This window comes from Ambystoma mexicanum, chromosome 5p (assembly GCF_040938575.1).
Source record: "Ambystoma mexicanum isolate Mex_15411 chromosome 5p, UKY_AmexF1_1, whole genome shotgun sequence".
Taxonomy (NCBI): domain Eukaryota; kingdom Metazoa; phylum Chordata; class Amphibia; order Caudata; family Ambystomatidae; genus Ambystoma; species Ambystoma mexicanum.
Genome location: NC_090930.1, coordinates 56223412 through 56238844, shown reverse-complemented (window position 1 = coordinate 56238844; position 15433 = coordinate 56223412). Strand labels below are relative to the sequence as shown.

Below are 15433 nucleotides of genomic sequence, written 5' to 3'. Positions count from 1 at the left end.
ACTCAGGTACAGTGATACGGGCGGGGAGCACAGTCATTACTGTGCTCTGCTAAAACCCTGCCACTCTTACTCACATTACTACCACCTGTTCCTAACGGTGTAATGTTGTCCTATGTTCTTTTGTACTGCGTCTGTTTCTCTCGGGTTTGAGACCCTCTAATTCTCAGGCTCTCATATGGGTACGGGTCCCAGACTTGCAATCTGCTGTCGCAATAGCTTGGTTTACTCTCCTGCCAAGCATGTGCTTCCTTTCGTATTGACTCTGTTTCTCTTAGGGTCCCAGGCCCTCTTATTCTCTGGCTCTCATACAGGTACGGGTCCCAGACTGGCAACAATGTCTCTTCCCTGCTTGGTTTAATCTCCTGCCAAGCATACGAGTATTTCTTTCTTTCTCTCATATTCTCGGTGTCTCAGATAATCTTATCTTGTGTTCTGCAGTTTTTCCCCTACTTCTCCCAGACCTCTAGCACCTCTCGGTCTGCCTGCATTCCTGTTTGCATGGTTTGCATCTTACGAGCACCGCTGCTCTGCTGTGAGGCTCCAACAACTTTCAGGCGTTCTGTCAGGTCTGCAGCTTATTCTTCTGGTTTGGTTTCTCCTGGGGCGGTTCCGCAGTCGGGAATACTGGGCTCTTCACTTTTCCTCTTCTGTTCCTTTTTCCTTGCGACGATCCTGCAACTGGGAAGGATGGCTGTCTGTCTTTCTCTCCTGCCTCCCGACTGCAGACAGCCTCCTCTGCTTGCCAAGCCTGACAACTTGCTGGCCCTTCATTCCTTCTGGGAGGATTTCCTCTTCTAGGGTTCCTCCATGGAGGGCTGGGTATTTTTCAGTATCCAAAGTTTCCCCGCTCCTAGATAGGCAAACTGTTCTGAATGGGATGGAGGACTTCTGCATGCATGGCATACTTGGATGACATTGCAGTGTTCAGCCCTACATGGAAAGAACAAGTTGAACACCTAGGTTATGTATTGCAGGCTGTGGAACAGGCCCATCTGACCATAAAGGCAAGCAAATGTCAAATTGGTCTGAGTTCAGTGGTCTACCTTGGGCATGAGGTAGGAGGAGGTGAAATAAGGCCATTGCCTAGCAAAGTACAAGCTGTACAGAACTGGGCCACCCCTACTACTCAGACCCAAGTAAGAGCCTTCCTAGGTCTTACTGGGTACTATAGGAACTTCATAGAGAACTATGGGACCATAGCATCTCCTTTGAATGTCATCACCTCTCCCAAATTTCCTAAAAAGGTCAGGTGGAATGAGGAGTGCAATCAAGCCTTTGAAGGTCTAAAGAAAGCCCTTTGTCAAGCTCCAGTCCTAAGAGCTCCTGACTATCACCAACCCTTCATTGCACAAACTGATGCTTCTAATGTAGGTATAGGTGCATGATGAGAAAGGTAGGGAATACCCCATTTGTTTCATCAGCAGGAAGTTAAAAGATCCTGAGACAAGGTGGGCAACAATAGAAAGAGAATGCTTTGCTATTGTGTGGTCACTGAAGAGGTTTAGACCATACTTGTATGGATCTACCTTCATCATTCAGACTGACCACCAACCCTGGAGATGTCTGATGCAAATGAAAGGGGAAAATGCAAAGTTACTCAGATGGTCAATCTTCCTGCAAGGATTTGATTTTTCCATTGAGCACAGAGCAGGAAGTCACCACCAAAATGCTGATGGTCTCTCTAGGATGTTTGTAACCGACTAGAGGAATAAGATCCATCCAGGAGTGGATTAAATCCTCCTGTCCCTTAGTCTGGGGGGGGGGGGCGAGTGTTAGGGAGAATTCTCCTCCTAGGGCTAATTTCCCTTACCTAATGAGTCCCCCAGCAGCTTTGCTTGATTTCTGGAGGTCATTTTTTCCACCTGGTAAGAGTGTACATCTTTTTTTTCACTCTTACATGTGTTTTGGCCTATGTGTTGTTACTCATTGTGTGATCTTGCGCACTGGAGCACACCACTCCAAGTGCCCCTGTTCTTGTATGGGTTACACCGCAACTTTAGTGTAGTAACCCAGGTTTGTCTTTAAGACTTCTCCCCTGACTCCATTTCGCTGGGGCTGACTACTGTCCCCAGAGAAAGGTAAAGTTGCCAATTACTTTACATAGTCATTTTTACCACAGACCCAGTACATCCCATCTTACATGGAGTACTGGAAAGGGCTAATCTGTACCCCTTTTCTGTCTGCACCTCCCTGAGCATTGTTTCGCTCTTTTAACATTTAGACTTGGCTGGTGGCAGTGGTGTCTACCCTAACTTTTATACCGCGATTATATTAGATAAACGTGGTACTGTTCTTGGCTATTATATTAGCCTCGAACATAAACCCGCTTGACCAAATCGTCTTTTATTTGGCTACGGTTTGGGTTTATTCGCCATTTCTTTTTGTTAAAGTCCTTCTTGTGTTTTACTTTGAGTGGCAAACTAGGTTCGCCTTCTTTGTTCACCGTCTTTTTGGTGGGCTTCTGCATCGAAGCCCTCCTCAAGGCGTATGGGTGTCTAGGAGGGCTGAATGTGAGGGAGGGGTGTAGTCACCCCCTGCACAGGGTATACTAGGAAACCCAAGTCGCACTTTGCCATGATTGGCTGAGCTGGTTGTCCCGGCTGGACAACCCCCCCGCTGCGTGATTGGCGGCCAGGCTGTGTCAATGGGGGTTTTGCGCATAAAAGACAGCTCTCTTGGGTTAGAAGTCAGAGTCGCCTCTGGAACTACAAGGAACCGAAGAGAAGTGGAGAGAACGACGGCTGCTGAAACTACCCCGTCCCGGTGAAGCCCTGCTGCAGTCCTGAGCTATCTACCCTTTGACGACTAAGCGAAGATCCAGTCCGGAGTCTTCTTCCCTTGAGCCTGGTGGGGATAACCAGCTCATCTTCTTCAGCCAGAGATCTCCGCCGTGGTCGAAATCGCTGCATACTGCTGTAGTGGTGCAGATAGCCACCTGCTGAGCCTCTCCTGTTTTTAAGGAGCACACCTTTTCGTTGTCGCTGCTGCCGGCTTCATCCCTGTGTGGTGCAGACCCCCTTCAGACATCCTCCTTCACAACGAAGCTCCAGGAATCGTGGGTCTGCGGGAAACCAACAGGAACAACTGCCAGGGCTCCAGCTGCATCGTGGAAATAAGGTTCTGTGTGCTACTCGAGGAAACTGGGTGAACCCCTTTTCTTCATCTTCAAGGCTCGTCCTTGTCTTCCCTCCTTATAACTTTTGCTTCTGAACATTGACAATATTCAAGTACTCTTGGGCTATACGGAATCGTGAACTCTCTAACGGTGTGATCTTCGGCACAGGCCTCCAGTGTCATCTAAAACCTGGCTCCGACCCTTTGACTTTTGAACTCTTGTTTCTGACTGTTCCTCGATACTGTCTGCCTAACCTAAATATTGCCTGATTTTTGCCTCCAACACCCTCTGGGCATCTCAGGTGCTAAGTGTGTTTTTGCCCCGGTAGCATTTCAATGTCGCGGATACGCGTTTAGTTAGTAGACCGAACTGTCAAAAAGTGATTGCAACCGTATCCGTGGTATCGTGTTTTGTTCATAACGCCGGTTCATTCAAACACAGGGTACTTACCTTGAGACTTACTGTACAAAGTGAATTGGTTAGTTGTAGTATATTTAACATGTGGTTTTGTTTAAAGTTTAATAGAGGTGTTGTGTTTATAACTGATGGTTTAAAAATAAATGTACTTATATTTTTTACCTGAAACCTTGAGTCAGTGTTTGCTTGAGTCACAGTAATTGTGGTCCCTTTGTGTAATCTCTCCTACTGCTCATATACTCTTGAGATAAGCTTGGCTTCTCTGCTACTGCTACCACTATAACTTAGTAGTACAGGCTTGTACCAAAGGTAAACTTGTATTGCCACCTGTAGTCTTAATCGTGTGTAGTGGTCCCTAAGGGCACTTCACAGGATTCTGCCTAACACTCCTGCAGGATGGGTAATCTGGGAACATGGAGGAAATGTATTTGGTGTTATCAGGGAGCCTACCTGCTTTGCAGTTCTACTGTATGCTGTAAGCATGAACAGGTGAAACATTTTAATCTGAAACATTCTGAGCAATGCACGGTACCTGTGATGATGTCCTCAATCTTCTGCTTAGCCAGTAGTTCCTTTCCTCTCTGTAACAGTAGCTCAATGTGGAGTAACTGGGCCCTAGAAAGGTCAGGGGATGACTCAAAACGCTCACACACCGACTTCAGGAACTCAAACCCCACACATTCCCTGTTAACAAACAGAAAATCATAGATTATGAAAATCATAGTGCAGGTGATCATGTTCTTAACTTTACAAGGACATCTGTTTAATTTTCACACTGTCTAACTGAAGCAGAAAAGTGAACAAATAAACATGTTACTTGGGACATAAGTTCCCGGTATTTGTTATGTATTTTTTGGGGGGCGTTTATTCAAACCTTTAAAAAAGGGATGAACATATAAGATATAGAAAACAAAAATACATACTAGGACAAATAAAATAATTTCCCTCTACATAGAAGTAAGAAGGTAAGCATATCCTGTTTTTGCTATCCAATAATAAATGCAATGCTAGAAGGAACAAGTGAAAATTTCACATACCAAGAATTAAACAAATAAAAAATAGATTTCATGGGTGTTACTAGTTAATCAATAAGCTTAATTTGTCTTAAAAACAGATAATATTGGGGGTGCTCGACAGCCCGAACGAAATGGCGCAGAGGTGTTGAGGCTCCGACTCAGACAGGAGCTGGGACAGCAATTTCACTGTCACGTCTGGCTGGAAGTTAACACACTTCATATGTGCCGACAGCTGAACTAGTGGGGAGCAATTACTGCCCCCCGTCCGGCCCGCGCTGGCCTGGCTAGCGAGTTTGAAGCGCAATGACTAATGACCACCACATGTTGTAATGGCGGCCGCCCCTGGCCAGGGGTGAGAAGTGGTGACGGTCCGCCGGCAATGGACCTTGCGGCTGCATGGAGCGGGGGTGTTGAGGTGCCACTGCCTGGTCGGGGGCTCTAACATGCGGTGAGTGGCAGCAGAGATGTGCTGACTGAACAGTCGCTGCATTGCCTCAGAGGTCAACGACTGGCTGCAGACCCCGCTGGGACGCCTGACCCGCTCGCCCTACGCAGAATTGGAGCGCACCGACTGCGGAGGAGGGAGCGGTCTGTGGCACCTTCGGGTCAGGGTGCGTGGATCGCCAGCGCACCTCCCTCCCTCGGAGACCAGGTGAGGGGGTGTGGAGCTTGGCGCTGGGCTGCAGGGCTTAAACCGCTTGGATGCGAGCTTGCGGCGCACCGCGCTGGACGAGCCTGCCCATGACTGCGCCCGTGGCTGAAATATCTGCTTACTGTAAGACTTGCACCAGGTGATGCTCGCCTCGCATTTCTAGGCCCCTGCACGGCGACAGGAACACCTCCACTGTGGGTCATACTATACTGCTGGAATCTGTAGCCATATGTGGCAATGGTAGGGACTGCCGTCTGTCTTCAAGGCCATCAGGGACTGGGAGCCACAGAGGAATATAGCCCCAGGGAGCGCCTTGCACATATGGGTCCCAAGCGATGGCTATGCTGACAGGCCACCGAACTGCCGGGAGACCAGAAGGTTGAAGCACTGAGGACCAGTCACCGTCGAAGCAGCGTTGGGGACCAAGCCATGAATGCAACCTAACTGCACTGCCTGAGGTCAAGCAGGTTTCCTGGTGTGGATGCCTTGCAGTGCATGGGGGAAGAGAAATGCCAAGCGGAGAGCACGCTACCCCCCTCCTCACCTGGGGCAGAATACTGGCTACTGTCAACATAAGAGCCTCTCTTCAGCCGGTATAGCCCTTCTCCTCCCAGCGGTCCCGGACGGGGGTATGGCAGAGGTCCCCAAAGGTGAAGCGTAACATGGGGATTGCTCAGCGACTCTGGCAGCTACCCCTTAGCGCCGTCTGACAAGACTGTTTTGGAAAGATGAACGTCCAGAATCAGCTGCAGACCCTACTTATGGAGGTTCGGCCGATCAGCCATAGCACACAGGAAACCAACTCCACCTTCCTTGAGATCAAGATGGACATCCAGGACATGCAAACTCGCCTCAATGCCCAGGCGGAAAGAACCACTGATAATGAGCAGAGGATCAGTGCATTGGAGGATAGTTGCGCTACCACGGCCACCGACCTGGATGCACCCATCAAGGAAGTGCAGCGCTTGGGGGCCAAAGTCGAGGATTTGGAAAATCGCTCATGCTGGAATAATCTACGAATTGTCGGCCTGCCGGAGCAAACTGAGGGGTCGGACTTGTAGGCCTATGTTTACCGCCTCTTCAAAAGACCAGCTTCGGATCCAGGACCTGAACTCATTTACCATAGAAAGAATCCATAGAGCCCTGATTCCGAAACCTGCTGCCTGGAGTTCTAGGGGAGCGCCCTAGAACAATAACAATGAGACTCTTGAACTTCCAGCACAAGGTTGCCATCCTGCGGGCATATCGAGAAGCGGGAGTTATTAAGGCAGTCAGCATTTTCAATGACTATTCGCTGGAAGTATCCCGTAAAAGAAAAAGGTTTGCCCCATTGTTCACTGCGCTCCGTGGTACTACTTACACATTCTATCTGAAGTTCCCAGCGACCTGGTGCTGCCTCCTGGATAAAACATGGCATTCATTTGACGACCCGGTTGATGCAGACGCCTGCTGCAACAGTGCGGATTGGTCTCCTCGGAATTCCCTCTCGATCCAGCCGATGCAGATTTACCCCACCAGCCGAGTGACGTGGGATGGCAGCATCAGCAACAAAGACTCTCACGAGGCAGGAGACAGAGATCACGCAGGTGGCCGGAGGGCCCTATCCGCACAGCTCCTGAGGCAGGGACTGATTGAACTACCACTGTATAGCAGGTTATGCCTATACGGCCTTGGGGAAGGCCATTGGGGGGCCGCCAGCCCTGGAGAGTGCTGGCATGCGTGCCCCCCTGAGAATTCATATTTACGCTTGAACCTCTGGCACAAGCGCCAATTGAATTATTATTCTGGCCAGTGATCCCGATATCCTGCCTGCTGTCGTGTCCTTATCTCTCCCCTTCCCCTCCTTCTTTCTTTCTTTTTCTCCTGCTCACGGCTTCTTCCTCCTCTTCTATTACAACCTATTTCTATTCTTCCTATATCCGCTCATCTGTTGGTTCCTTGGACACCCACTGGCTCAGTGGTGGTGTCTATTTAGGACCGTTATTCTACCAGGAGTGGGGGGAGGGATGACGGCTTCCCCTTTTCTCCGCTCTGTAGTGCATGGTCTGGTATTTGGAAGTATTGGGGCAGTGTTCCTTTGCCCTAATGTTATAGCTGTTGTTGCCTATTTTGTTATGCACTATTTGTTTAAGTGTGTGGTTACGATGCTACACTTTGAGAGCAATATAATGCACTCCGCCTGCCCCCGCGTCCGCAGCCCAGATGGGGGGGGCGCCATGCCGCCCCTAGGCCGCTTCCATCATATAGCCAGAAGCTCCGATTATGGATGAATTAAGACTCATTACATTGAATGCGCAAAGATTGGGGCATCCAATAAAACAGCAACGTGCCCTTAATAATTTGAGGGATTCACGCTTCGATGTCGCCTTCTTACAGGAGACTAATTTGGACACATTTGAATCGGACAAGCTAAAACGGGGTTGGGTAGCTGTCCATTCGCCTCACCGGGGCAATAGAGGTGTTTCCATCTTAATTCACAAGCGGGTCCCTTTCAGCATACTTCATACCGTCTCGGATGCTGACAGAAGATTTGTCATGATTCATGGTCTTTACCGTCAGCAGCCGATTGGGTTCCTTAACATTTATGCTCCTAATGAAGACTCGCCTGTGTTCTTTTCGCATGTAATTGCAAAATGTGCACCACACTGGGGGAAGATCACACTGCTGGGTGGGGATTGGAACACGATTTTGAATGCAACACTAGACCGACAGGGAACACCACTGCAGGCTCTCCCCAACCCACGCAAACAGCAGTCCCTCCTCTCACTTATGTCTGACCTGAGGCTCATTGACATTTGGCGTCATCTCCATCCAAGTCGCCAAGATTACACGTTTTTCTCCAATAGGCATGGGTCATACTCCAAGTTAGACTTTTGGCTCATCCCTATGAGTGCCCTCCCCCTTGTTCTACACTGCGCGATCCTTCCAATGACAGTTTCCGACCACGCCCCTGTCTCTCTATCGATTAGACTGTCAGACGAACCCCCAGCTCGTCCGGCGTGGTGGTTGAATTTAAGATCACAAGTCTATCATGACATCATGGAATGCCTGGGCGAGGACATTGATCTGTTCTGGTGAGTAAACTTGGTCCCAGGGTATAATTTGGCCGAGTGCTGGGACACCTTCAAAGCCTTACTCAGGGGACAGAGCATCTCGAGGTGGGCTCACAAGGTGAGAGGGTTGCGGGAGAGGGAGGTGAGCCTCCAGGCGGATATTGCACATGCGGAAGCTCGACACAAGCGGACGCGCAACCCCAGCACATATGCCCTTCTCAATAGCTTAAGAGGGGAACTCAAGCAGATCTCGACCCAGCACGTTCAGAAGTCGTTCAAGAGTTGGTCAGTCTTATTTCCTAGATGGCAATAGACCTTTGCATCTGATGGTGCTCGCATTGCAGGCCAGGCAGGCCTCTCAGCAAATTGTCGGCATCAGGGTTAGGGAAGAGAGGGTGCTCAGGGATGAAGCGGATATTAACAAACGCTTTGTAGAATTCTACAGGGAGCTATATGCTAGGCCTGCTCCACTTGCCCTCGAGAATATCTCGGATTTTCTCGCCTCGCTCCACCTGTGGACTCTTAATGAGATACAAAGGACGACACTGGAGCAGCCGATCTCGGCAGATGAAGTCTCCCAAGGCATTGTTGCATTGTCGGGAGGGGAAGGCCTCTGGGCCGGATTGTATACCGATAGATCGGTTTTCACTGAGGCGGCAGCCTCTCAGAGTCTCCCGTGCTCTATGCTGGTGGCAAATATCATTGTTTTCCACAAGCCAGGGCGTGACCCAGAGGAATGTGGCTCTTATCACCCAATTTCTCTTATAAAAGCAGATGCAAAAATCCGGGCCAAGTGCCTGGCGCGAAGGGTCGATAATCTACTCCCCCAATTGGTCCATATGGATCAAACGGGCTTCGTTCCTGGGCCCCACTCGGTGGACAACGTCCGGAGGCTTCTACAAGTACTGGCGGGGCAGAGGTCCCTTGACGAATTGGTCCTGACAATCGACGCAGAGAAAGCGTTCAATAAGGTATGGTGGGACTTTATGTTCAAGGCTCTTGAAACCTAGGGTTTCCTGCCGACCATGCTAAAGCTTAATCACCTCCTATAATCTAATCCCCAGCCCTCAGTAATTACGAACGGGCGCACCTCCGATAAATTTAGCCTCTATACGGGCACCAGGCAGGGTTGCCCCTTCTCCCCCCTCCTTAATGCTTTGTCCATTGAGCCCTTTGCGGAAATGCTACGCACGGACCCACACTGTGTGGTTTGCTCAGGGGCAAGGAGGAACACTTCATCTCACTTTATGTAGATGACCTTTTGGTGTATGTGCGTGACCCAGGGATCTCCCTTCCTCGCTTGCACCACCTGCTGCAGGAATTTGGACCCATGAAGGGATATCAAGTGAACTGGTCAGAGATAATGCAGTTGAGACCGGACATTCCATGGGACCCTGGCGGAGTGGCACCTTTCCGGCTGAAGAAGCAATCCATCAAGTATTTGGGGATCCGTATCGGCCCGAATATCAATGAACTCAGAGACCTGAATAACGTGCCTATCCTGGCAAAGATTGCGGAGGATCTGGTCAGGTGGAATATGCTTCCATTGTCACTGATGGGGCAGAGTAACGCATTTAAAATGAATGCGCTTCCGAAGTTCATTTACTTAGCCTTAATGATCCTGTGCGCCCCTTCGGGGGAAATGGGAAATGTTCAATGATTTGGACAAGCGGTTGGTCAGGTCCCTTTGAAAGGGTAAAAAAGCCAGAATTCGGCTGGCGACCCTACAAGCTGCCAAAAAGGATGGTGGGTTGGCGGTCCCGGTGTGGCGCACCTACTATCGGGCAGCACAAGTGTGCTGGGAAAAAAGTTGTTTGGACAAGACCGAGATGGCCAGCTGGCAGCAAATTGTAGTCTCCTTACTTGCGCCATTCAAGCCAGCAGAAATACTAGCTATCCCCTGGAGAAGGCTGCCCGAACACGTTAGAATCCACCCACTCCTGGGACCTTCTATCTCCAACTGGCATAGGCTCAGGAGGCTAATGGGTGCCGACACCCAGAGGGCCCGCCGTGGTTTAGTGTGCGCGCTATTCTAGCTTTTGGTCTTGATTTTATCCTGCACAAACACCAGAATACTCTCTGGGCGGATATCCAGGTAAACACCCTCTGCAGCGGGGAAGACCTATTGGAATTCCCGTAGGCGAGCGCAGTCTTCCATCTCCGTCAGTCAGAGTGGTTACAATTCCACACCATACGTAGGGTGATTAAGTCGAATATTCCCACCCCGTCTCTTCATCGCGCCCCCTCACTAGTGGAACAGGAATAGGCCGCAAAGTTACTGACTTTCCCAGAATTCGCTCATTTTACGCTATTTGTACCCCTAACAATTCTGCACGAAACACAACCCTTGCGACACAATGGGCAGGGGACCTTCAGATTCCTATAGACACAGGGGATGTGGTGACATTTCTTGGGAACGTACCAGCCGTGTCCTATAACATGCACAACAGGGAAATCCAATACAAACTGATACAAAGGCTTTACTATACTCCTAGTAAATTACACAGGATGGGGCTGGCCCAATATCCCGCATGTGGCGCCGCTGTCAGGAGCATGGCACCCTTGGGCATCTCATGTGGTCCTGTCTAGTCATTTGTGGTTACTGGAAAGTGTTAGGGAGAATTCTCATAACTGGCTGATTTCCTTTACCTAATGAGTCCCTCAGCAACTTTGCTGGATTTCTAGGGTTCATGTTTTTCACCTGGTAGGAGTGTGAGCCTTTTTCCCACTCTTGCATGTGTTTTGCTGTGTGTATTTCTACTTTTTGTGTGATCTTGGGCAATGGAGCCTCACCTACTCCATAGCATCAATTTTCATGTGTGTTACAAAGCACCCTCGGTGCAATGACACAGGGTTGTCTTTGAGACTTCCATCTGACTCAATTTTTCTGGGGCTGACTACTGTCCCCTAGAAAAAGGTAAAGTTGCCATTAACTTTATTTTAGTCACTTTAAACCACAGACCCAATACACCCCATCTTACATGGAGTACTGGAAATGGTTCCTTCTAATCCCTTTTTGTCTGTGTCTCTTGGAGCATTGTTTCGCTCCGTTTACATCAAGACCTGGCTGGTGGCAGTGGTATCTACCCTATTTTCTATACCGCGGTTATCTGAAATAACCACAGTATTGTTTTAGGCTATTATATTAGCCTAAAAAAGAAACCCCCTTGACCATATATATTTTATTACGGTTCCGGCTGGGTTTATTCGCCATTTCTTTTGTTACTGGAAAGTGTTAGGGAGAATTCTCATAACTGGCTGATTTCCTTTACCTAATGAGTCCCTCAGCAACTTTGCTGGATTTCTAGGGTTCATGTTTTTCACCTGGTAGGAGTGTGAGCCTTTTTCCCACTCTTGCATGTGTTTTGCTGTGTGTATTTCTACTTTTTGTGTGATCTTGGGCAATGGAGCCTCACCTACTCCATAGCATCAATTTTCATGTGTGTTACAAAGCACCCTCGGTGCAATGACACAGGGTTGTCTTTGAGACTTCCATCTGACTCAATTTTTCTGGGGCTGACTACTGTCCCCTAGAAAAAGGTAAAGTTGCCATTAACTTTATTTTAGTCACTTTAAACCACAGACCCAATACACCCCATCTTACATGGAGTACTGGAAATGGTTCCTTCTAATCCCTTTTTGTCTGTGTCTCTTGGAGCATTGTTTCGCTCCGTTTACATCAAGACCTGGCTGGTGGCAGTGGTATCTACCCTATTTTCTATACCGCGGTTATCTGAAATAACCACAGTATTGTTTTAGGCTATTATATTAGCCTAAAAAAGAAACCCCCTTGACCATATATATTTTATTACGGTTCCGGCTGGGTTTATTCGCCATTTCTTTTTGTAAATGTCTTTCTCGTGTTTTTCTCTGCGTGCCAAACCAGGTTTGGTCCCTTTGTTCACCGTCTTTTCGCAGGCTTCTGCACAGAAGCCCTCCTTAAGGTGCCTGAAAGTCTGGGTAGGCAGAATGTGAGGGAGGGGTTTTAGGACCCCTGCCATGGGTTCCCTTGGTAACCCAAGTCGCACTCCTGTTTGATTGGCTGGGTGACTGCCCTTGCCAGGACAGCCACCCTGATGTGTGATTGACAGCCAGGCTGTGTGAATGGGGGAAAACTGCATAAAAAGCAGGTCTCTGGGACTGGAAAGGCAGAGTCGCCACTGGAACGAAAGAACCAACAAGGAGCTGATGGAAGAGGACCCCTACAACGACTGAACCACCCGGTGAAGCCCTGCTGCAGGTCTGAATCTTCAGAATCCGACAACAGAGAAGATCCTCCAGGAAACTTCTTCCCTTGAGCTGGTGGGACTAACCAGTTTGCCCAAACTTGAAGCCAGGACCTCCTCTGGTCGAATTCGCTGTACAGAGCTACAGTGGCCCGGATAACCAGGAAGGTCGGACCCTGCTTGGGTTTTAAGGAGCGCACCTTTTATTCGTTGCTTTGCTCTGCTGCTGGTTTCTTCCCTGGCTAGTGCAGGACCCTCCAGTCTTCCTACTTCATGTCAGTCCGACAGTCGCTTCAGGAACCGTGAGTGTACAGGAACTATCAGGAATGTCTGCCTCAGCTACAGCTTCCTCTCCGTTTTAAGGTACTGTGCAAATCCGGTTGTCCTTTCCGTTCAACCGCGGTGAAAGTGTTTGAAATCTCTCTCCAATCCGAGGGCTTGTCCTTCTCTTCTCTTTGAACTAACTTTTCTACCAACCAACCTCGTCCTTAATCCGTGGCACGAACTTTACCGCGAACTACCCTGAACTGTGTGATCTTGAGCAAAAGACTTTTGACCCATTGACTTTGGCCCTAAGCCTTTTCTACCTGATCCTATCATTGTAGTCTCTCTTGTTCAATTGCCCTGAGTACTTATCTGTTGGTGTGATTCAATTTTTGTTAACTTTGTCTTTCTCTCCCTTTTGAATTGCTTGAGTGCCATTTTGCCCCCACTTCATTTTGTGAGCTTAACTTGTCTGGAACTTATTTGGAGTTGTGTGGTGTATTAAGAGTGTGATTTTTAAACTGCTTAGAATAGTGAAAAGTTATACAACTGAAGAGTAAAATAAATGTATATTGTTTTACCTGAAAACCTTGAGTCAGTGTTTGCCTGAATCATAGTAATTGCTGTCCTTTGTGTAACTATTTGATACTGCTCATTTACTCTTGAGATAATTCTGGCTGCTCAGCAACTGCTACCACTTTAACTGTGTAGTACAGGCTTGTACCAAAGGTGAATGTGTACTGTCACTTATAGTCTTAATTGTGTGTGGTGTTCCCAAAGGGTACTGCATATAATTCTGCCTAACACTGGTGTACAGAGGCAGTATAGTAATTACACTTAGAGTGCTGCTATTACCTTGGATCAACTAACCAAAAGGCTAACATCACTAAAAAGCAATATTAATCATATCTGATATGGAAAGCCACAGTCAGGAGACCTTCCTGAGTTACACTGCTGATTATTTAAGAAACATGTGTAAAGAAAGGAAACTCTCTGCCAAAGGCAAAAAGTCTGAATTGATTGAAAAGTTGTTGAAGAATCCAGGTCTAGGGAGTGGGTCTGAAATACCTGACTGTCTAGCAAATGTGGAAAGCATTGAGGATGAAAACATGTCTGTTAATGATGAGTTGGAAGAAGTAGATGTGTCTCCTAATGTAGGTCTCTCTGCTCCCTTGCCTGCTCAGCCACCTCAACCCTTGTCCACTGGGATCCCCACAGGTTCTACACTCAGTCATGAATTCATTGCTCTAGGGAAAATGAGGCTTGAACTGGAATTCAAACAGTTAAATGCTCAAACTGAACACAAAAATCAAGAACTGAAACTCAGAGAAATGGAGTTGAATCATGAACTTGAAATGAAAAGAGTGTCTCTTGAAAATGCTTCTCTACCAGAGTCTTCTAGGTCTTCCAGTCCTAAGAGACCCTGTATGCCTAAAGAAATTGTGGGTATGTATGAGGTTAAGCTTGATATTTTGGATTGGTTGGCAATGTTTGAATATAACCATGGTATTCAAGGTCTTACAGGGAATCAATTGCTTCCCTGGCTCTTCTCTAGGCTACACACTGTTGCATCTGATGTTGTGATGGAGTTGGGGGAGGTGGATAGGATGGATTATGAGTGTGTGAAGCTAGCTTTAATTGCTAGATTCGGGAAGACCCCTTCCCAGTACATTAAGGGGTTTAGGACCCTCAAAAAGCATGATGGTACCCCCTGGGCTACCTCGGTATGTGAATGTTTGAGAAACTTAGATGGTTGGATTAAGGGTTACAGAGTAAACACTTATGAAGGAATGAGAAATCTTGTTATGTTGGAGTCTATTTTTGATATCTGCTGTTAAGATGGATTTCTGAACTCTGACCTGGAGGGGCAGAGGTTCAGAAGGCCAGCCTAGTTTCTTGGAACAGGGTAACCTCTGGACAAGCCAGACCAATCAGGGTAGCGATGGCGGCGGTCAAGACTAAGTCCCAAGAGGGGTGAGGGTGACGGAAAGACCTCAATGAGCACACAAAGCAAGGACACTTACAAATTACTCCAGACAGGTGTTATATTAAAAATATAGACACATTTATTACAAGGCCTTTGTAACATCGACCATAGCAAAGAATCACGATAATACTAAAGTAAACCAATACATCACAATCAATACAATATATATACAAGACCGAGGGATCTAAGGAGTTAGGAGCACGTAATATGTAGACCACCTAGATGGGGAGGAAAACAGGCAGTGCAAGTAATCATTAGACCCAGTTCAACATCTGAAATACACCTAACTAGGAGGAAGTCCGAGCCCTACGAAGAGAGGGGCCTTATGCTCAAAAGTACCTGCACGCGGGGGGGGGCGGTGTTGCGCACGACACCAATGGCCGCCTGATTGTTGAGCTCCCGCTCCACTGAAATATCCTTTGCATTAAAATCAGTCTCAGACCTGCCTGGTAAGCCTCGGACACAGACATCGTTAGCCCGAATACCCGTGAACATCCTTTAGAATTCCTGGGCCCCGGCGACCAAAGGGGCCGGAGTTGTGCCGTCTCAAACATTGGCCGGCCCGCGCAGCGGACGGGACCCAGAATTGAGCACCAGGGCGGCCCACTCGAGAGCCGTGGCTTCGGCGCCCCGAGAGGCCCCAGATGGGAGGAGCTTAAGTCCTCGACTGGCTCCCTCTCTTCGTTCTGGAGCTGCGCCACTG

At 48.3% G+C, this 15433-nt stretch overlaps 1 protein-coding gene across 1 annotated transcript in view; it reads right to left on the bottom strand.

Annotated features, from left to right (window-relative positions):
• TEX11 (testis expressed 11) overlaps positions 1-15433 on the bottom strand; it is a 3096519-nt gene that overhangs the window by 1560492 nt on the left and 1520594 nt on the right. Inside the window, exon 14 of the mRNA XM_069612434.1 lies at positions 4065-4216. Within this exon, the coding sequence (XP_069468535.1) occupies positions 4065-4216 (152 nt within the window). The remainder of the gene's footprint in view (positions 1-4064; positions 4217-15433) is intronic.